This window comes from Amblyraja radiata, chromosome 6, assembly GCF_010909765.2.
Source record: "Amblyraja radiata isolate CabotCenter1 chromosome 6, sAmbRad1.1.pri, whole genome shotgun sequence".
In the NCBI taxonomy this organism is placed as follows: Eukaryota; Metazoa; Chordata; class Chondrichthyes; order Rajiformes; family Rajidae; genus Amblyraja; species Amblyraja radiata.
This window is the reverse complement of record NC_045961.1, coordinates 1462913-1486620: the sequence shown is the minus strand read 5'-3', so window position 1 is coordinate 1486620 and position 23708 is coordinate 1462913. Positions and strand designations below refer to the sequence as shown.

The window sequence follows — 23708 nt, the reverse complement described above, 5'->3', positions numbered from 1 at the left end:
CCTGAGGATTGGCGGGTAGCAAACGTAACCCCACTTTTTAAGAAGGGAGGGAGAGAGAAAACGGGGAATTACAGACCAGTTAGTCTAACATCGGTAGTGGGGAAACTGCTAGAGTCAGTTATTAAAGATGGGATAGCAGCACATTTGGAAAGTGGTGAATCATTGGACAAAGTCAGCATGGATTTACAAAAGGTAAATCATGTCTGACGAATCTTATAGAATTTTTCGAGGATGTAACTAGTAGCGTGGATAGGGGAGAACCAGTGGATGTGGTGTATCTGGACTTCCAGAAGGCTTTCGACAAGGTCCCACATAAGAGATTAGTATACAAACTTAAAGCACACGGCATTGGGGGTTCAGTATTGATGTGGATAGAGAACTGGCTGGCAAACAGGAAGCAAAGAGTAGGAGTAAACGGGTCCTTTTCACAATGGCAGGCAGTGACTAGTGGGGTACCGCAAGGCTCAGTGCTGGGACCCCAGCTATTTACAATATATATTAATGACCTGGATGAGGGAATTGAAGGCAATATCTCCAAGTTTGCGGATGACACTAAGCTGGGGGGCAGTGTTAGCTGTGAGGAGGATGCTAGGAGACTGCAAGGTGACTTGGATAGGCTGGGTGAGTGGGCAAATGTTTGGCAGATGCAGTATAATGTGGATAAATGTGAGGTTATCCATTTTGGTGGCAAAAACAGGAAAGCAGACTATTATCTAAACGGTGGCCGACTAGGAAAAGGGGAGATGCAGCGAGACCTGGGTGTCATGGTACACCAGTCATTGAAAGTAGGCATGCAGGTGCAGCAGGCAGTGAAGAAAGCGAATGGTATGTTAGCTTTCATAGCAAAAGGATTTGAGTATAGGAGCAGGGAGGTTCTACTGCAGTTGTACAGGGTCTTGGTGAGACCACACTTGGAGTATTGCGTACAGTTTTGGTCTCCAAATCTGAGGAAGGACATTATTGCCATAGAGGGAGTGCAGAGAAGGTTCACCAGACTGATTCCTGAGATGTCAGGACTGTCTTATGAAGAAAGACTGGATAGACTTGGTTTATACTCTCTAGAATTTAGGAGATTGAGAGGGGATCTTATAGAAACTTACAAAATTCTTAAGGGGTTGGACAGGCTAGATGCAGGAAGATGTTGGGGAAGTCCAGGACAAGGGGTCACAGCTTAAGGATAAGGGGGAAATCCTTTAAAACCGAGATGAGAAGAACTTTTTTCACACAGAGAGTGGTGAATCTCTGGAACTCTCTGCCACAGAGGGTAGTCGAGGCCAGTTCATTGGCTATATTTAAGAGGGAGTTAGATGTGGCCCTTGTGGCTAAGGGGATCAGAGGGTATAGAGAGAAGGCAGGTACAGGATACTGAGTTGGATGATCAGCCATGATCATATTGAATGGCGGTGCAGGCTCGAAGAGCCGAATGTCCTACTCCTGCACGTAATTTCTATGTTTCTATGAGTGAACGGGTCCTTTTCAGAATGGCAGGCAGTGGCGAGTGGAGTGCCGCAAGGCTTGGTTTTTGGGCCGCAACTGTTTACCACATATATTAATGATTTGGAAGAGGGAACTACTAGCAAGTTTGCAGATGACACAGAGCTGGGTGGCAGTGTGAACTGTGAAGCGGATGTTAGGAGGTTGCAGCTTGACCTGGGCAGGTTGAGTGTGTGGGCAGATGCGTGGCAGATGCAGTATAATATAGATAAATGTGAGGTTATCCACTTTGGCGGCAAACACAAGGGGGCAGATTATTATCTCAATGGGGTTAGGTTAGGTAAGGGGGAGGTACAACGAGACGTGGGTGTCCTTATATGTGGGACGACAGATGGCACAATGGGCTAAGTGTTCGGCTGGCGACCAGAAGGTAGCCGGTTCGAATCCCGCTTGGAGTGCATACTGTCGTTGTGTCCTTGGGCAAGACACTTCACCCACCTTTGCCTGTGTGTGAATGTGTGTGAGTGATTGGTGGTGGTCGGAGGGACCGTAGGCGCAGATTGGCAACCACGTTTCCGTCAGTCTGCCCCAGGGCAGCTGTGGCTACAGAAGTAGCTTACCACCACCGAGTGTGACTGAGGAGTGAATGAATAATGCGATGTAAAGCGCCTTGAGTATTAGAAAGGCGCTATATAAATCCCATCCATTATTATTATTATTATACACCGGCCACTGAAAGTTGGCGTGCAGGTACAGCAGGCAGTGAGGAAAGCTAATGGAATGTTGGCCTTCACAACTAGAGGATTTCAGTATAGGAGTAAAGTGGTTCATCTGCTGTTTGTATAGGGCTCTGGTAAGACTACATCTGGAGTTGTGCAGTTTTGGTCTCCTAATTTGAGGAAGGACGTCCTTGTGATTGAGGCAGTGCAGTGCGAGTTTACGATACTGATCCCTGGGATGGCGGGACTGTCATATGAGGATAGATTGAAAAGACTTGGCTTGTATTCACTGGAGTTTAGAAGGATGAGGGGATCTTATAGAAACATATAAAATTATAAAATGTCTGGACAAGCTAGATACAGGAAAAATGTTCCCAATGTTGGGCGAGTCCAGAACCAGGGGCCACTGTCTTTGAATAAAGGGGAGGCCATTTAAGACTGAGATGAGAAAAAACGTATTCACCAAGAGAGTTGAGAATTTGCGGAATTCCCTGTCACAGAGGGCAGTGGCGGCCAAATTACTGGATGGCTTTAAGACAGAGTTAGATAGAGCTCTAGGGGCTAATGGAATCAAGGCATATGGGGAGAAGGCAGGCACGGGTTATTGATTGGGGACGATCAGCCATGATCACAATTAATGGCGGTGCTGGTTCTAAGGGCCGAATGACCTCCTCCTGCACCTATTTTCTATGTTTCTTACAACAACCTAAGTTATAGATGGCATATTTGCTCTAATTCGCGTTGACTATTGGGGGTCTGTAGTACACTCCCAACAAGATGATCATTCCTTTCTTTTTCCTCAGATCCACACATATCGCCTCACTACTCGAACCGTCCATCATGTCACCTCTGACCACTGCCGTGACATCGTCTTTAACCAACAATGCAACCCCCTCCTCTTTTTACCTCACGCCTGTCTCTCCTAAAGCTCCTGTATCACGGAACATTGAGCTGCCAGTCCCGCCCCTCCCCTAATCAGGGTCAGTAATGGCTACAACGTCGCTGTCGCTCCTACCTATCCATACCCTAAGCTCATCTACCTTACCCGTCAGGCCCCTTTCAATAAAATACGTGCAGTTTAAATGAACCCTTTCCCGCACTCCGCCTTTCACTGACACATTATGTTCAATAACCATTCCCTCACCACCCTGGATACGAACCTCTCACCTGCCTCTGTCCTGTAGGAGATCCCATCACTCTGCCAATCTAGTCTAAATCCTCCAATGTAGCATTAGCAAATCTGCCCACCAGGACGTTGGGTAACCCTCTAGTCAAGGTGCAACCCGTCCTTTTGGTACAGGTCACCCTTGCCCCAGAAGAGATTCCAATCTTTGAGTATAGAAGTTGGGATGTAATGTTAAATTTGTACAAGGCATTGGTGAGGCCAATCCTGGAGTATGGTGTACAATTTTGGTCGCCTAATTATAGGAAGGATGTCAACAAATAGAGAGAGTACAGAGGAGATTTACAAGAGGACATGACTTGAGAATTAAGGGACAGAAGTTTAGGGGTAACATGAGGGGGAACTTCTTTACTCAGAGAGTGGTAGCTATGTGGAATGAGCTTTCAGTGAAGGTGGTGGAGGCAGGTTCGATTTTATCATTTCAAAATAAATTGGATAGTTATATGGATGGGAAAGGAATGGAGGGTTATGGTCTGAGTGCAGGTAGATGGGACTAGGGGAGAATACGTGTTCGGCACGGACTAGTAGGGCCGAGATGGCCTGTTTCCATGCTGTAATTTTTATATGGTTAATAGTCCAGATATCTAAATCCCTGCACCCTGCACCAGCTCATTAGCCACACATTGATTTTGCCTATTTACTGTTTTTGCCTTCAGTCGCACAAAATACTGGACACAAACCTGAGATAACTATACTGGAGGTCCTGCTTTTCCGCCTCTTACCTAATTCTCTAACATCGCGTTGTAGAACCTTCCTCATCCTACTTATAGCATTTGTGCAAATTTGCACAACAACCTCAGGCTGTTCCCCCTCTCTCTCGACGACACCGTGCAGCGCTGCATTTAAGCTGTAAGAAAGAACTGCAGATGCTGGCTTAAATCGAAGGTAGTTACAAAATGCTGGAGTAACTCTGCGGGTCAGGCAACATCTCGGGAGAGAAGGAATGGGTGACGTTTCGGGCGAGACCCTACTTCAAAGTCTGAAGAAGGTTGTCGACCCGAATCTTCACCCATTCCTTCTCTCCAGAGATGCTGCCTGGCCCGCTGAGTTACTCCAGCATTTTGTGTCTACTGTATTTTCGGTCCCGTCCAGAAAAATCGAATTTACCCGCATGGTCCTGAGGTAATTGAGCTGCTGCTCCAGTTCCCTAATAACGTCCTTCAGGATCTGCACCTGGACACAATTTCCGCAGGTGAAGTTGTCAGAAGCACCGGCAGTGTTCCCGACTTCCTACATCCTGCAAGAGAACACTGTAACAACTTGCCTGCCATTACGTCATTAGACCATTCACTAATTAAGAATAAGACAAACTCACAGAACATATTCCCTTCTCTGAATCCGATAACTTCCTTGCAGTCACTGCAATAAGTCACAAGTTTAAATATCGGAACACACGCAAATACGATTTAAATGTAGACTGCTCGCATCAGCCTCCTCGCCGAAGACTCTTGTGTCAAAGATTCACACTTTACCTCCCAAGGCACCAGCCAAAAACTCACACTTCACCTCCACAGGCACTTCACATCAACAAGGCCACTCCCAACAGACCACGCCGCTGGACCAGGCCCTACTTTTAAGTGTTAATCAATCCATTAATTGACATGTTGCAGCCAATACCCGCACTCGCTCCTTCAACCTCCGCTCCTCTACCGACCTTGAAGTCAAGTTAAGTGTTTCAGGCTGTTCCTGTCTGGCTTATAAAACTCCGGCACTGAAAAACAGTGTAAAACAACTCACCCGGGGTTTAACTTGTAGCAGCGAATCCCCGCACTCGCCCCTTTAACTGCCGCTCCTCTGTCGAAGTTCAGTTGATGTTCAAGTTCACCTTTTTTGTCACATGCACCAATTAAGGTACAGTGAAATTTGAGTTATCATGCCACCATACTATGTGAAAAACAACAAGACACACAGCCACATAAAATAAAACTTAACATAATCATCCACCAGAGTGTCAAGTCAAGTCAAGTCACTTTTATTTCTATAGCACATTTAAAAAACAACTCTCGTTGACCAAAGTACTTTACATTGGTGGAGGTACTAACGTTATACAACATTGGTTCATAGATACATACATAAATACATACACATAGCCCTCATTCAGAGGACGTCAAGAAAGGCTTGATAGTAAAGATGAGTTTTAAGTCTCGACTTAAAAGAGTCGATGGAGGGGGCAGTTCTGATGGGAAGAGGGATGCTGTTCCGCAGTTTAGGAACTGCAACCGCAAAGGCACCGCAACCGCACTACAACCGCAAACCACACATTGGAATCCACATTCTTCACTCTGATGGAAGGCAATACAGTTCATTCAACTTCCTCATTTGTTCACCCGTGGTCAGAGCCTTTGAACTCCCCGTAGTACAGCTGCCGACGGTCCGATGTCCAAGCCCTCGCGTCGGGATGATCGAAACTCCGGCGTCGGGATGGATCGGAACACTCCGTTGCATGGAGCTCCTGACTCGGCCTCTTCTTACCGTAGACCGCAGCTTCACGGTGCTATAGTTCACAGGCCCCAGGGTACGGAGCCCCTTCACTGGCATTCCTCTGCAAAGGATCACAGTATCCGCGATGATAAGTCCGCGCCTCGCCCGCAGCTTGAAGCTCCGGGCCGGTCTCCAGGAAAGGCCAGACCATTCCACGGTGTTATGTCGCAGGGGGGACGAAGATGTGACAGGGAGAAAAATTACATCTCCGTCGAGGTAGTAGCTGAAAAAGGTTTGCCCCGATCACAGGCTATATTTAAGAGGGAGTTAGATGTGGCCCTTGTGGCTAAATGGATCAGGGGGTATGGACAGAAGGCAGGGATGGGATACTGAGTTGAATGATCAGCCATGATCATATCGAATGGCGGTGCAGGCTCGAAGGGCCGAATGGCCTACTCCTGCACCTATTTTCTATGTTTCTATGTTTCCCGTTTAACAGCCGCTTCCCACCTGCTCTGTCTCCTGCTGACTCCGCCAACAGCTCAGATTAAACTCTCCCGTATATTTTAAACTGTCAGGGCAAGGACCACTTACATTGTAAGCGCTGCCGTTTACCAATAAACAATAATGCTTTTCCTTCCATGACCAAGAGGGATAAAATGTCCCTAAAGGGCGTCAATCAGACATGGAGCTAATCATCTCCAAATATGCCAAATAGGAGCGCTTTGAAGAATTTCCCTTCACCTTTCGTGGCATCAATCCCGTGGTTTAGTTCATTCATTCCAGTATTATCTGCATGTTTTACATTATCGGCCATACGCCAGCAGAATTTCATGTCGATTGTCAAATAATCGATGATAGAAATAATGGTAACAGAAAAATATTGGAAACTCTTCGCGGATTTATGAACGTTTATGAACGAGAAAAGGAGTTCCTGGTTCATATCGGAGTCCATTCATCACAAATTTCCACAGTTGCTGTCTGATCTGCAGAGTAGTTTTTGTTTTTGCGTTGGTACATAATTGTTCTAGCATCTTCTGTTATTCCTTTTAATTTTTATAGTCTCATCTGTAACGGATAATTATGCGAAGAGCGCGGCGGAATGTAGCATTTCAAGCAACATCACTGCAGTGCCATCTGTGCTCCATTGAGGGTCATTAAGGAATAGGCAGAAGGGGCAGGCGAGAGTGGGAGCACAGATCTAGAACTGTGTGGGATGTGGTGGAGATCAAAGGAAATGGGCGGCACGGGGTGGAGTCTGGCGTGAAGATTAGAAGGGGGTATAAATATATGGGAGATAGGGAACGAGTTTATGGATAAATCTTAGGGCTAAATGTAGGACAAAATTAAATTCAAAGAGGAGGGATGCTCTATGAAGGAGGGGAGAATGGAAAAGGATAAGAAGAATGCGGGCATAGAAAGAGAAATGGAGATAGATATGAGAAGACGAGATAATGTAGTGGGTGCAATTAGTGAAGTCTAGTTGAACGATATAGGTGTGTGAGCGAGTGGAAGAGGAAGCTGAGTGGAGAAGGAGTAGAAGGGGCTTGGTGAAGCTGGGTAAGCGGTGTGCAGCGTGAGCTGAGAGGGTCTGTACAGACGTGAATGGTATTTTCGGAAGAAACAAGCAGAAATTACAGTGTAAAGTAGAATAGAAAAGGCAGTAGAGGTTAGACGTGTGAAATTAAGCGTTAGTGGTGAATATGAAGACCTGCAGAGGGATCCGCCTAGTCGAGAACGACAGGAGGGAATAGAATAAAGCAAGTGAAGGAGACAGATATTTGAGAAAAAAAAGCATAGAATAAGATGTGTGGGCATTTATCAATTGGAGAACAAAACCTTTATAAAAATGTTGCTATATAGAAACATAGAAACATAGAAAATAGGTGCAGGAGTAGGCTATTTGGCCCTTCGAGCCTGCACCGCCATTCAATATGATCATGGCTGATCATCAATCTCAGTATCCCGTACCTGCCTTCTCTCCATACCCCCTGATCCCTCTAGCCACAAGGGCCACGTCTAACTCCCTCTTAAATATAGCCAATGAACTGGCCTCAACTACCTTCGGTGGCAGAGAGTTCCTGAGATTCAGCACTCTCTGCGTTAAAAATGTTTTTCTCATCTCGGTTCTAAAGGATTTCCCCTCTATCCTTAAGCTGTGACCCCTTGTCCTGGACTTCCCCAACATCGGGAACAATCTTCCTGCATCTAGCCTGTCCAATCCCTTGAGAATTTTGTAAGTTTCTATAAGAGCCCCCCTCAATCTCCTAAATTCTAGCGAGTACAATCCGAGTCTATCCAGTCTTTCTTCATAAGAAAGTCCTGGCATCCCAGGAATCAGTCTGGTGAACCTTCTCTGCACTCTCTCTATGGCAATAATGTCCTTCCTCAGATTTGGAGACCAAAACTGTACGTAATACTCCAGGTGTGGTCTCACCAAGACCCTGTACAACTGCAGCAGCACCTTCCTGCTCTTATCCTCAAATCCTTGCTTAAAAGCAATATTACAATTAACGACCAGTTGAGTACCAATGACTAGGAGTAATATTATCTGCCATTGGTCCCGCCACAGCCTTAAAATAGCATTGTAATTTACAAGCCATCGATGTGGTAAATCTCTGTTTTGTCTCATCAAAGATGTTCAGATGAAACACAAAGAAAACCTCCGGGTACTAAGTGAGATGCTTGAATTGAAAACAATCCTGACGTCGGAGAAGATTGAGATTTCGCAGCTGGGTGACCGATATACTGAACTGACAACTATTTCTCCATTACGTCAGTGGAAGCTCGTGGAACACGAACTCTTGTCACGCGGGAAAGAACACGAAGAATGTCGAGAACAGCATCTCCAGAGAGAATTGGAAAAGATACGAATTGATCAGTTATTTCGGAGCAGTTTTACTGGGGAAATGCGTTTGATGGAGAGGTCAACTAGCGATGCTGTGGTACTTAATACGGGGTGTTCAGCGGTTGCCTGTGGAGTCCCAGGCATTGGTAAAACAACATTAGTGCAGAAGATAATTCATGATTGGGCGACAGGAACCATCTACCCATACTTCCAATTTGTTTTTAGTTTTAAATTCCGCGACCTGAATAGCATAAGGAGCAAAGTGACGTTGAAAGATTTGATATTAAATTCCTATCCTTACCTGGCGACACTTCTGGAAGAGCTTTGGAAGAATCCAACTTTGTTGTTTATCTTTGATGGTTTTGATGAATTCAATGGTTTTATTGATTTCGCTGACAGAGGGGCAGTGACAGAGCCCAAACACACGTGCTTCGATCCCGAGTGGCCGTGTGAAGTCTCTGATATAGTGTATAGCTTAATCCAGCGCAAGTTGCTCCCAGGATGTTCAGTGCTGTTGACCACACGCCCGGCCTCACTAAATTTACTAGAACAAGCGGACATTAATGTTTGGGTTGAAATCCTGGGATTTGTAGGTGAGCAAAGGAAGGAATATTTCAACCGTTTTTTTAGAGATCGGGCGGTGGCAGAAGCTGTTTTCAAACACGTGAAGGAGAACGAGATCCTATACACCATGAGCTACAACCCCTCATACTGCTGCAGTAAAGATGGCGGCGCGCACAGTCGCAGCGGCCCGGAGCTCTCCCTCTAGTTGCCGGTTTTTAGTGTTTTTCGTGTTTTTTTTAATGTTTACTTGCTGCACTGTGAGCCTTTCCCTTCAAGTGGGAACGAACATAGCGAACATAACTTATAACCGAATGCGCATCTTGAACATTCGGAGTACAACCTACATTCCACCCCCTCCACCTGCTATAGTGGAGGAGCTTCTCCGCACAACGGTGCCTGCCTGGACAACGAGCCGAAGCAGCAAGTGCGGCAGCAAGCGGGACAGACGGGGACGGAGACGGGAAAGACGGGGGAGGAAGCAAAAGCGGGGCAAGCGGGCCGGCATCCACGTTAGGCTGAGGAGCTCACCGGACCGACCAGCTTTGCCCAGCCTGTTTATAGCGAACGCCCAGTCCATTGTCAATAAGATCGACAAACTCAGACTGAGGCTTCACTCAAACAGGATAAGTAGCTGTGCTTTCTTCTTTACCGAAACCTGGCTGAATCCGAACATCCCTGACGCTGCTATTGAGCTAGCAGGTCGGACTGTTTATCGAGCAGACCGAACAGCTGACTCCGGTAAGGATAAAGGCGGTGGTGTGTGCATATATGTGTGTAACTCATGGTGCACCACCACTGACATTGTTGAGACTTTTTGCTCCCCGGACTTAGAGTTTATTACAGTGAAATGTAGACCGTTTTATCTGCCAAGGGAGTTTACAGTGGTGTTCCTCACTGCTGTTTACATACCACCGCAAGCTAACGCTAAATTAGCACTGGCTAGTCTGCATGATGCTATCCACCAGCTGAAAAACAACCACCCAGACGGCGTGTTTTTAATAGCAGGAGACTTCAATCACGCCAAGCTGAAGACTGTAATGCCAACATTTCACCAGTTTATTGATTTTCCGACCAGAGGAAATAATATCTTGGACCAGGTCTACTGCAACATCGCCAAGAGCTACAAAGCGTCCCCCTGCCCCCATCTTGGCCGATCCGATCACATCAGTCTGTACTTAACACCTGCATACAGACCCCTCATTGCAAGGACAAAGCCAACAGTTCGCACCATCATGGTCTGGCCAGAAGGAGCCATGGACAGGCTACAGAACTGCTTTGAGTACACTGATTGGGACATCTTTAAACAGGCTGCCACTCACAACAACCACACAGACCTCAACACCTACACCTCATCAGTATTGGATTACATCACCTTCTGTATGAACAGTGTCACCACACAGAGGACAATACTGACACTCCCCAACCATAAGCCATGGATGAATGGCACTGTAACTGGTCTGCTGAAGGCCCGGGATGCAGCTTTCCACTCAGGTGATGCAGAGGCCTACAGAACAGCAAGGTCCAGTCTGAGGAAGGGCATCAGGGAAGCAAAGCACCGCTACACGAAGCGTATCGAGGAGCATTTTAACAGCTCAGACTCTCGACGCGTGTGGCAGGGCATCAGAACCATCACCGGCTACAACAGCTCCACACACGCACAAAGCTCATCCCTCCCTGACGACCTGAACTGTTTCTTTGCCAGGTTTGATTGCACCGACAGCAGTGACAACACACGGGCACAGCAGGGACCCTCACCACCGGTGCTGACTCTGAGCCCCCACGACGTGAGACGGACCCTGCAGCACATCAACCCCAACAAGGCCACCCGACCTGACGGAGTACCAGGGCGGGTTCTGAAGCACTGCGCAGGGGAGCTGACTGCGGTGCTCACGGACCTGTTTAACACATCCCTGCTGCAGGCCTCCGTCCCCACATGCCTCAAGACAGCCACAATCATCCCTGTGCCAAAACAATCAGCCATCAGGTCCCTCAATGACTATCGGCCAGTGGCGCTGACACCGGTGGTGATGAAGTGCTTCGAACGTCTGGTATTGGGACACTTGAAGAACAGCATCCCCCCCTCCTTAGACCACCACCAATTTGCCTATAGGGCAAACAGGTCGACGGAGGACGCAGTGTCACTGGCCCTCCACTCCACCCTGACACACCTTGACCAGCGGGACAGTTATGTGCGGATGCTATTCATAGATTATAGCTCCGCCTTTAACACCATCCACCCCCATAAACTAGTCACTAAGCTGGACCACCTGGGCCTCAACACACACCTGAGCAGCTGGGTCCTGGACTTTCTCACCGGCCGACCACAGACTGTGCGCATGGTGAGGCAGGTCTCCTCCAGCATCACCTTGAACATCGGTGCACCACAGGGCTGTGTGTTGAGCCCCTTCCTCTTCTCCCTCTACACTCTCGACTGCAAACCCACCCACGAGGCCAACACCATATTTAAGTTTGCAGATGACACCATCGTGGTAGGCAGGATCACGAGTAACAACGAGGCCGCCTACAGGACAGAGGTAGAGAACCTGGTGAGCTGGAGCCGTGAGAACAACCTGATCCTCAACGCAAAAAAAACAAAGGAGATGATCCTGGACTTCAGGAGGAGACCGAAGACCTTCGTCCATCAGCCCATCACCATTAACGGCGAGACAGTGGAGGCTGTGCAGAACATCAGGTACCTCGGGGTCAACATCAGCCACGACCTGACCTGGACCGTCAACACCACGGCGACGGCCAAGAAAGGACTTCAAAGGCTTCACTTCCTGAGGTGCTTGAAGAGGGCACGTCTCCCACAACAGCTGCTGGTGAGCTTCTACAGGTCAGCCATTGAGTCAGTTCTTACATACTGCATCACAGTATGGTACTCTGGCTGTACCGCAGAGAACAGGAAAGTTCTCCAACGCGTCATCAAGACTGCTGAGAGGATCACTGGCACCCAGCTCCCCAGTCTGGAGGACATCTACCGGACCCGCTGCATCCGGAGGGTCAAGGGCATCCTTAGAGACAGCACACACCCTGGACACTGTCTCTTCACCCTTCTGCCCTCAGGAAGACGATACAGGATACTGAGCGCCCGCACGACAAGACTGAAAAACAGCTTCTACCATAGAGCTGTGACACTACTGAACTCTATCCCCCTCCCACACTGATCCCCCCCCTCTCTCTCACACACCCGCCAATACTCCTGTATGTTTATGGTTATAGTTAAATTTTTTAATAGTTCTTTTTTTTTTTAATTGTATTTTTATACTTTTATTCCTGTGCAGCTGGAGGACTGCTCCAACAGAATTTCGTTGTCTTAAATGTACAATGACAATAAAGATTATTATTATTATCTTGGGACTTACACTGGGCCCTTTCTTCATGCATAAAGGCAGAGACCTGAAGCTAATACCCAAGACAATTACCCAACTGTATTCCTACTATGTTTACAACATCTTGAAAAAACACAGCTCAGTGACTAAGAATGTTTGTGACGTGTTATTGAGAGTTGGTCAGATGGCCTTCATCGGAGTGTCTGAGAAGAAAATTGTGTTTCAAAATGAAGCTTTGATGAAGCACAATCTACAGCCTTCCCAGGTTTTGTCCGGGTTCTTGGTGGAACTTCCGGAGACAGTTACCACTGGCTCTCGGATGGTGTACACCTTCCCGCACCTCACGATCCAGGAGTTTGTAGCCACACTCGCACTATTCCTATGTCCATATCCAGGGGATATCAAGAAACGCCTCACTGAAGCCCACAGCGCGAAAGATGGGCGATTTGAGGTATTTCTCCGTTTCGTTGCTGGCCTCTCCTCCCCAGGTTCATCTAAACCGCTGATGGAGTTTGTGGGTCAATTTCCTGAGGAAAGCATCCACCAAGTGATTGATTGGGTGAAGGAGAACGTGGATAATCAGATTGGAAGCTCATGGAGTGAAAGGGGCAAAATGAATCTGTTAAACACATTGCACTATCTGTTTGAGTCTCAGAATCCTGCAGTTGCACAAGTCACATTGGGATCAGTACCAAGACTTACATTTGGAGATGCGGATGCAAAGAAGGCATTATCACCCACACCAATTGACTGTGCAGTGCTTTCGCACGCCATTGGACTCTGTCGCACAATAAACGAGCTTGATCTTCGCAATTGCTGCATTCAATACGAAGGGATGCTGCGTCTTGAGGCGGTACTACACAAGTGCCAAGTCTTGAGGTGAATTTTTATTTCTTTATTTCATTATTATCGAAATCTACAGCAATACTTTCATAATATCACTTTCTTTATTTATTTTGCCTGTGAAACACTGCACTACAAATAAACTAGGGTACCGAATTTGGCAGTATTCTCCGTGTACTGATTCTAGTTAGTGGTTTCTACAATTCTTAATGGGGAAGGCGTTTTATTTCTCACGAAAAGGAAGCATTCACAAATAAACACATACTAATTAAGGCAAATGGAGTCACAGTTACACACAGCACGTGCTATTCACTATGTTCCCTTGCTTTCTATGAATAACGCATTTAATGGCAATTGAGACCCAATACTAACATATCGATCGAAATTACTCTATGGTACCGGTTTACCTGCAATTTAGCTTCAAACTATATATTTCGGGGTTAGGGACAGACTTATTCCTAACGCAAATTCACGAACAAGACCTTGCATTCACTGAGTGGTTTAAACTGTAATTTTATCGCTAATACTTCTAATATATATTACATGGTCATCTGCGATCATGACTGCCACCACTACGGAGTATATTTGAGATGGCCAGTGAATCCTGTACGACGGAGATGCAATTAAACGTATTCGATAAAAGCATTTAAATCTTTTCTTCATAAGTATAATTTTAATTGAACTGAATGTACAGCCACATTTGTTATGTTAACGACAGACGTCATGTTCTATTAATCTTTAATCTATTAATCTGTGCAATCACCCGATCTATTAGTCCTTCATAATTATTTCACAACATTTGTCTATATGCGTTCAGGTTAGAAGGAAATAACCTGGGAGATTCTGGAATAAAAATACTGTCGAAGATACTGACTGACTCCAAGTCAAAAACACAAACTGTCGGGTAAGAACTGGTTGTGAGACCGTGTGTGTTGCGTGAGTGGATATTTCAGTAGCTAAATGTATTAATGTGCGAGCCGATGTAAATCAATGTGCTTCCACTCTGCCACAATATTGTATTATTTTAATTTTATTTTATCCTGCTTTTCATACTTCATTTAATTTACTATTTCCTTTAAATGTTCCTTTATCCATTCTGTTTACAGATATCTTTTAGGTCTTTCTTTCCCTCTGCTGTACTATTATTCTTTCTCGTTTTGTCTCCTCTACTGTTCATTATTTTACCCATATATCCCGTATTTCGTCCCCAGTCTTCCCTTTATCTCTTTATTTTTTTCTTTTGCTCCTCGTTTTTCATTCTTTCGTCTTTTCTCTCTAGCTTCCATCTCTATGTCTTTTCTCTCCTGTTCGTATTCTCTACTCGCTGTGTCTTTCCCTTTTTCTCATTTCTATTTATGATCTCCATTCATGCTTCTTATTTTTATCTCTATGCGCATTCCCTTTATTTTTCTCTTTCAAAGATTTCCTAGTTTTGATTGTAATCACATTCGTTTTTAATTGAATCCAATCTTTCTCCGACTTCTCTTGCTCCTCTCATATGCCTCCTTCTTCTCCTTCCCATTTATCATTTTTATTTCATCTCTCTTCTCATTCCCATGAATAATTCCCTGCCATTTATCCGTTGCTCACGTCTCCTTCTCTCCGTTCCTCTTCATTCTCTCCCCTCCGACTTCCACACTAATTACCTGCCTTGTTACCTTTTCTGCTCAGCTCTGTTTATTATTCTCACTACCGTTTCTTTCTCTTAAACTTCGAACTTATTTCTCTTGGTCTATTCTGTATCCCCCCCCCCATTTCCATTTTCACTGTTGCATTCTCACCATTATTTCCGTTTCTTCTGTCTCTCTCATTTCCCACCACCAACCTGTTTCATTTTACTGTATTGCCCCCACGCGTCACAATGTATCTTCTCTTTTCCCCATTCTCACCTTCCCAACCATCTCGTGCTGTTTCTCCTGCTCTGTCTTGTTATAGTTTAATTGTGCCTCTGGCTCTATTCCTCTCGACAAGTCCCTGTATAGGTCAATGAAATTCGTGCTTAAGCAAAGCAAGAATTTCATTGTCCTATACAGGGACACATGACAATAAACTCACTTGAACTTGAACTTGACGCTTTCTCTAATCCATCTCTCAATTGCTATCCGAGCATGTCCTTACTCTATTGTTCACTAGGAACACCGCCTACCTTTCTTTTGTCTCTCACTTCTCTATTTACCCCCACGCTCACTCTTATTTCTCTGTTAATTCACTCTTTCTTCTTTTTATCCTTCGCTCATTTTCGCTTGTTTTATTCCTCCTTCAATCTTACAAGACTTGAACCCTTGCTGAGAATCATGTGTCATGGTTAGGCTCGGGTGGGGTGCGGGGCGACTGGAGTTTGACTTGTGTTGTGCATTTACTTAATAAGAATTGTGAGAAAATGCCTGGAACTATAGACCAGTCATCTCTACATCAGTGGTAAATAAATTACTGAAGATCGTTCCGAAGGATCTCTAAGGCATGTCAATGTATTTGGACAGAATTAGGCTGATAGGGTGATTCAGCGTTGTGTTCAACATGGACGATCGTATCTTCCGGATTTGATTGAGCTTTTTAAAAACATAACCAAAAGGACTGATGACTGCAAAGCTGTGGATTTTGTTCAGGTGGACTTCAGCTAGACCTATGATTAGATTCCGCATGGTATGCTGCTCGGGACGATTGGGTCAGCTGGTATGCAAGGAGAGCTAGATAATGGAATAGAGAATTGACTTCATGGAAGAAAGCAGAGGGTAGTGGTGTAAGTCTACTTTTTGGACTGGATGTCTCTGAGGACGCATGTGTATAGGGGGCAAGTGCTGCACCCATTGTATTATAGACCATCGATTTGAATAAGAATGACAAGACATTATTAGAATGTTTGCAGATGACACCAAAGTAGGTGGTATCGTAGACAGTTCATCAAAATCCTTACCGAAGTCCACATGTACAACATCTACTGGCCTACTTTCATCAACCTGCTTTATCAGCTCCTCAAAACCTCAGTTCTGATTGTCTACCCTCCTAAGCTCCAGCCCAGTGACATAAAACATCTGCCTTGCTCTAATTAAGTAGACGCACGGCATGCCCTTACAAACCTGAGCTACCTATGCCTAATTACCGAATTCTCTCCCAATGATAGTAAATCCTATCTCCAGGAAATCTCTCCTGCAATTTCACTAGCCCTGAGTTCGGACTCATAGTCCTATGGTTCCCTGGATTCCTTTTTACTTTCCTTCTTAAACAATAGAAACGCGATGATAATTATTCAGTCGGCTGGGCTCTCACTTGTGGCCTGAACAGAACCAAGAATCGTTCTTAATGTCCCCACAATGTCCCGTGTTGTTTCTTCAATAACCTGAGATAGGTACTATTAGGCACCGGGGAGTTTAATGCTTTTGAAGACCCTAAGCATTAACGCCCGCTCGATTTGAAACTGGCCTTACATATTCGTATTTTCTACTCCCTGCTCTCCATGAGCCTACCTTCGACGAGTTTGCTCATATACGTTCTCCGACTCAAAACATATATTCCCTCCTTTATCCTTGAGCGGTAAACTGCCTTGCCCCTATTAAGTAACATACTCCAACATCCCGATGTCTCCCCATACAAAACTGTATTTGAACTCAGGAAAGGTAGACACAAAATGCTGGAGAAACTCAGCGGGACAGGCAACATCTCTGGAGAGAAGGAATGGGTAACATTTCGGGTCGAGACCCTCCTTCAGACTAGTCAGCGGAAATGCAAGGTAAATTAGGGAGTATTGAACACTATATCCAAAATTCATCTTCCACCGCAAGAGAGAGTTTTCAAGAGAGAGTTAGATTTAGCTCGTATTGCGAAGTGAATCAAGGGATATGGGGGGAAAGACGGTAAGGGGAACTTATTTTGGATGGCATATTTCTGCACCTATTTTCTATGTTTCTATGTTTCTAACATCAGACACATAACAGTCCCGTTTCCCAATACAAGATCCAGTATGATCCCTCGCCAAGTCGAAATACCCTCAGTCTGTTTAAGGAAAATTTAGATACGGCTTACATATTTTTGCCCGTCTAATCCTCTTGAGCCGTGTATGCCCCAGTCAATATTGGGGCAGTTAAATTCACCCACTATATCAAACCGATGGTTCTAGCATCCTTCCTTAATCTGTCCGCCTATCTGATCACCCATCTCTCACTAACTGTTGGGTGGCAAGTAATATAATACCATTGAAGTCATTGCTCCTTTCTTATTGTTGACATGAATGCAGAATGCTTCAGTAGATGTACCCTCCAGTAGGCCATCACTGCTGACCGCCGTTATATTCTACCGGAACTATAAAGCATCGTCTCCTTTGTAGCCATCTAAAACATCGAATCCCAGGCATGCACAACTGCCAATCACGTCCCTCTTGCAACCAAATTTATACATTGGCCACGATATCATCATTCCAGGCATTGGTCCAGTGACGAGGTTCATGAGCTTCTACGCACAATAGGCCTTGCATTGAAGTAAACATACTTCAGTCCTTCATTCTCCACATAACCATGAACCTCTTCCTGCCTGTCCTTCCATAGATAATGTCATGCCTTATAATCCACTTCCGCGTCAACCCATCTATTTGCTGACCTGTTGCTCTGCTTCCCATCCTCATGGCATCCTAGTTGAATCTTTACCCTGCAGTCAGCCTCCTTGCAAAAATGCTGCTGCTTTACTTGTGAAACTTTTGACGCAACTTTCATGGAACTATGAAGCTGTGCTGCAAGATCGCTCTGAACTACTTCACTTCCTCAAGCCCCGCCATTTACTGCGACATCGGCCATCGAGTCCGACCCGACCAAAAATCTTCGGGTAGATTATTTACATCCTACACTCTGGGGACAATTTACAGAAGTCAATTGCCCTGCAAACCAACACGTCTTTGGAATGTGGGAAAATTCGTGATGATGTAGGCAGGATTCGAGGTCCATAGCTACAGGGAAAGGGTCGTCAGGCTGTCTTTATTTCTTGGATGTTCACTGGTGATCTTATGCAAGTGTATAATGTCATGAGGCGAACAAAACAGGGTGAAGCTACAAAGTTTTATTTCCGACGGGAAGGGAAATGAAAAACCGATGGGCATAGCGTTAATATGAGAGGGCAACAATGTAACAGGAAAGAGTGAGCCATTTTTCACTCAGAGTGTGGTAGGTATAGGAATCAAGCTTCCAGGTGAGGCAGGTCATATTACAAGAAATAATGGCGACTTGGGAACATGAGTTCGAAAATTTCTGGGGTTTTCGGGTGAACCCTTTCAGATAGAGCGATCGTAGATGTGAAAACGAGGTCGATGTGGTGTAGGTGGGTCGAAAGGGCTGTCGCTGTTATATATGACTCAAAAGTTCTTAGTGATTCTCTTTTATAATGTATACTTTGTTCATAATAATTCCGTTGCTCTCTTTCCTGTCCCGCACTCGGCACTCTTTATTTTTCCGCTCTCACTTTGTTTATTTTGCACTTCAGACTTGCAGATAATAATCTTACACATTGCTGTGCTGAAGATCTGGTCTCGCTTACCACTGCAACCTCGCCGCTGAAGGAGCTGGAGCTGGGTTATGACAAACTAGGGGAATGCGGAGTAAAACTATTGTCTGCGGCTCTGGGGCGCCGCGAGTGCAAACTACAAAAACTACGGTAAGTACGCGATCGTAAATGAGATATCATAAAACAGTATGGCCCAGCGCTAACCTTTAACCGGCCAACTATCATAATCAATAACCCATTGTGTAACCTTCCCGACATCCCATTCTGATTTTTTTCTGCTTACGTTTCCACCATCAGCCTGAATAAGAATGATCTCACTTCTGCTTGTGCTGAGGAACTCGCCTGCGCTCTCTGCACAAATCGCTCACTGACGGAGGTTGACTTGGGTGATAATGAACTAGGAGATACTGGAGTGGAGCTCGTGTCTGCCGCTCTGGTAGAGACGGATTGTACAATACAGAAATTGTGGTAGGACATTCTCAGAGATCCAATGACGTACCTGATTGCTATGTAACTCGGCATCTGTTTGAACCAAATTTAGCAATCTTTCTATTTGCCTCTTTGTTTCTTCTGCTGTTATTTATTTTATTCCCAGTCTGAAGAACAACGGTTTCACATGTTCTCCAGCCGAGAAACTCGCTACCGTTCTTCGTAGAAGCCGTTCGCTGAAGGAACTGGACCTAGGTCATAATAAGCTGGGAGATCGGGGAATGAAACGACTGACTACGGCTCTGAGCGACTCAGATTGTCAAATACAGGAACTGAGGTATGTGCCTGCCCGCATGATATTAGAAATTCACAAGCTCCTCTGAAATTATAGGCTGAATAAGTCTCCATAGTCCTATCCTCTATTGTGTAATAATAAGACGTCAATAATTCGCACGAACTTTACCAATATTCATGTCTTTCATTTAATAATCCGATTATTTATTTTTATTTTATCACACTAGAGTAGAAGACAACGGCCTCACTGACTCTTGTGCCGAGGATCTCGCCGACGCTCTCTGTGCAACCCCCTCGCTGACTAAACTGAATTTGGGTGAGAACTACTTGGGGGACTCAGGAGTAAAAGTGTTGTCTAGAGCCCTCATGGATCCCGATTGTAAAATACAGAAATTGAGGTAAGTAGATTACGGATGATTCTGATAACTATAATAACGTTTATGTATAAGTTATGTATAAGTCTTACCAAGCCAATATATGTAGGAAGGAACTGCAGATGCTGATTTAAACCGAAGATGGACACACAATCTGGAGTAACTCAGCGGGACAGACAGCATTCATGGAGACCAGGTTTGTGTGATGTTTCTGGTCGAGACCCTTCTTCAGATTAATCACGGGAAAGGGAAATGAAAGATATAGATGAAGGAGTGGAGAGACAAAAATAATGAATGAAAGGTAGGCAAAAAAGTAACGATGATGAAGGAAGCAGGCCATTGTTATTTGTTTATAGGGTAAAAACGAGAAGCTGGTGCGAGTTGGGTGGGCCAAGGATGGAGAGCGAGGGAATGCCGAGATGCCATATAAACCATATAACCATATAACAATTACAGCACGGAAACAGGCCATCTCGGCCCTACAAGTCCGTGCCGAACAACTTTTTTACCCTTAGTCCCACCTGCCTGCACTCATACCATAACCCTCCATTCCCTTCTCATCCATATGCCTATCCAATTTATTTTTAAATGATACCAACGAACCTGCCTCCAGCACTTCCACTGGAAGCTCATTCCACACCGCTACCACTCTCTGAGTAAAGAAGTTCCCCCTCATGTTACCCCTAAACTTCTGTCCCTTAATTCTGAAGTCTTTTGGGAAAGGCGGTTACCCCCTCTCATCGTGGATGAGGCCCTCACTTCTGTGTGCTAGGTAACCCACAGCTCCGTCCTTGCTCCCTCTCCCCCTAGTCGCAACAGTGACACAGCTTTCCTGGTCCTTGCCTTTCACACCATCAGCTGTCGCATACAACACATAATCCTCCGACATTTTCGCCGCTTCCAACGGTAACCCAACACCAGTCACATTTTCACATCTCCACCCCCTCCCGCTTTCCGCAGAGACCATTCCATCCGCAGCTCGCTGGTTAACCCTTCCATGCCCACCCAAACAACTCCCTCCATAAGTACCATCCCCTGCAACCGCAGGAGATACAAATCATGTCCCTATACATCTTCCCGCGATTCTACACAGGGACTCCGGCTGTCCTTTCAACGCAGAGGTACAATTGCACCTCCTCCAACCTCATCTACTGCACCCGTTGTTCAAGTTCCGGAGTCTTATACATCGGCGAGACCAAACATAGATTTGGTGATCCTTTCGCTGAACACCTTCGCTCGACCGCCTAGACCTATCTAATCTCCCGGTTGCTGAACACTCTAATTATCCTTCCCTTTCCCACAGAGACATTTCTGTCCTCTGTCTCCTCCATTGTCAGAGTAAGGATAATCGCAAATTGGAAGAACAGTATCACATATTTCGCCTGGGCAGCTACAGTGCAGTTGTCTGAATATTCTGTAACCAGGAATTCCCACTCTCTCCACCCTCCCACCCCTTCCCGCCCCGCCAACCACGTTGCACCAGCTTTTCGTTTTCACCCAACAAACAGGTAACAATGGCCTGTTTATTTTATCATAGTTGCCTTTTTGCATATCTTGCATTCATTTTCATTATCTCTCAACATCATCGTCTATATCTCTCGTTTTGCTTTCCCCCGACTAGTCTGAAGAAGGGTTTCGATCCAAAACGTCACCCATTCTTCCCTCCAGAGATGCTGCCTGTCCCGTTGAGTTAATCCAGCTTTATGCACATATTATAATGTTCCAGGTTGTAGCTTGATTGATGCCGCGCATAGTGATATTCTTGCCTTCATAATCTTTATTTTATATGTCGCTTTAGTCTGAACAACAACCAACTTACCGACTCCAGTGCACGAGATATTGCCTCCACTCTGAATGCAAACATTTCGCTGACGCAACTGGATCTCGGTGAGAATACGCTGGGAGATTCGGGAGTAAAAATGTTGTCTGTGGCTCTCAGAGATTCGGACTGTAACATCCAGGAGTTGGGGTGAGTCAGATTGAATAGTGGAAGATTGCAATAAACCCTTAATCATTCAGATATTTAATGTCTAAAGGCAGTAGAGTATATATTGTGTGACTCTTCTCTTCGACAACAATTCCGTGTATCAAACTCAATCACCTACTTTATTTTCTTTTTAAAACGTGTTTAATTTTGTCTTTCCTCTATGTCTCCTCCAGTCTAAGTAGTAATCACCTCACAGCATCTTGTGCTCAGGATCTGGCGTCTGCTCTCAGCACCACACCTTCATTGACCGAACTGTCACTGGGTGATAATAAACTGGGAGATGCAGGGGTGCGAGTGCTGTCTGAAGGACACAGAATGTAACATCCAGGAACTGCGGTAAGCAGCTGACTAAGTATACTGTAGATCTGGGCGATCTCTAACGCCCTAATTTAGATAGGAAAGGTTTGAGGGACATGGCCCAAACACTGAATGGTGGGACAAGTGTATTATGGTCGGCATGGGCAAGTTGCCCGAAGCATCTGTTTCCATGCAATATGACTAAGAATCTACAATTATGATATAACGTGGGAATTATTAAAAGTTCAATTATTAAAGGTTCAATATATAAACATGTCTTTCTTTATAATAGTGATGAACATTTGCTCCTATGATCAATAGATTGAATAATAATGGTCTCACGCAGTCCTGTACCGAGGATCTCGCAGCTGCCATCACCACAAACGACTCTCTGACGGGGTTGTACCTGAATGATAATAAATTGGGAGATTCTGGAATTAAAGCGTTGAATGCAGCCCTGGTGAATCCAGAATGCAAAATAGAGAAGCTAGGGTAGGTAGAATGTGAGAGGCATCACATGACTGTGTTGCCCTGTTTCTTACTATTGCAGAATTGTTACTTAAAACTGGTGCTGAGACTCTCTCCCTCTCCACTAATATATATATATATCTCTGTCTCTCTCTCTCTCACTGTTGTAGACTTGGCCGCATTGGACTCACTGATTCGATCCGAGAGGACTTCATCAGCACTCTCAGTGCAGCTCGCGTAATGAAGGATGTCAGCCTGGAAACAAACTTGTCCTCAGACCAATCTGGGCCATCTTGCTGAACGAGCAATGAACAGAAGTCTGGAATGGATGCAATGGGTGTTTCTTCTGATCTTTAGCTGAACGTATAGAAGTGCGTTTTGTATCTCATTCATACGCACCATGACCATATTGCAGCGGGTCTCCAATTTAACACTTTGATGAATATCTGTGATATGCTTCAAATTACGATAGAATTTAAACCTTCCTTTCAAAATAGCATAGAAGTAAAGAAGGTACTCCAATTGCACCATACATCAGTGAACCAGCTCTGAGACAGCTACGTTTAGTTTACCGTGCCCTCCATAATGTTTGGGACAAAGACCCATCATTGATTTTTTTGCCTCTGTACTCCACAATTTGAGATTTTTAACAGAAAAAAAACACATGGTTAAAGTGCATATTGTCAGATTTTAATAAAGACGATTCTTATACATTTTTGTTTCACCATGTATATCTTAAAGCAGTGTTTATACAGAATCTCCCCCTTTCAGGGCACCATGGTATTTGGGATACGGCAATGTCATGTAAATTAAGTAGTCATGTTTAGTATTCTGTTGCATATCCGTTGCATGCAATAACTGCTTGAAGTCTACGATTCATGGACATCACCAATTGCTGGGTGTCTTCTCTGGCAATGCTCCACCAGGCCTGTTTTGTAGCCATCTTTAGCTAATGCTTGTTTTGGGGGCTGGTCCCCTTCAGTTTTCTCTTCAGCGTATAAAAGGCATGCTCAATTGGTTTCAGATCACTT

General features: G+C 45.2%; 1 protein-coding gene across 1 annotated transcript; it reads left to right on the top strand.

Annotated features, from left to right (window-relative positions):
• Positions 1-5757: 5757 nt before the first annotated feature.
• On the top strand, positions 5758-22977 carry LOC116974674 (NACHT, LRR and PYD domains-containing protein 3-like). Its single transcript, XM_033023391.1, is given in 15 exon segments — positions 5758-6049; positions 8395-9324; positions 9446-9907; positions 10001-10203; positions 12509-13380; positions 14162-14248; positions 18808-18978; positions 19126-19296; positions 19424-19594; positions 19779-19949; positions 21724-21894; positions 22086-22217; positions 22219-22248; positions 22531-22701; positions 22848-22977. Coding segments are annotated over 15 exon segments (4164 nt in total).
• Positions 22978-23708: the final 731 nt, after the last annotated feature.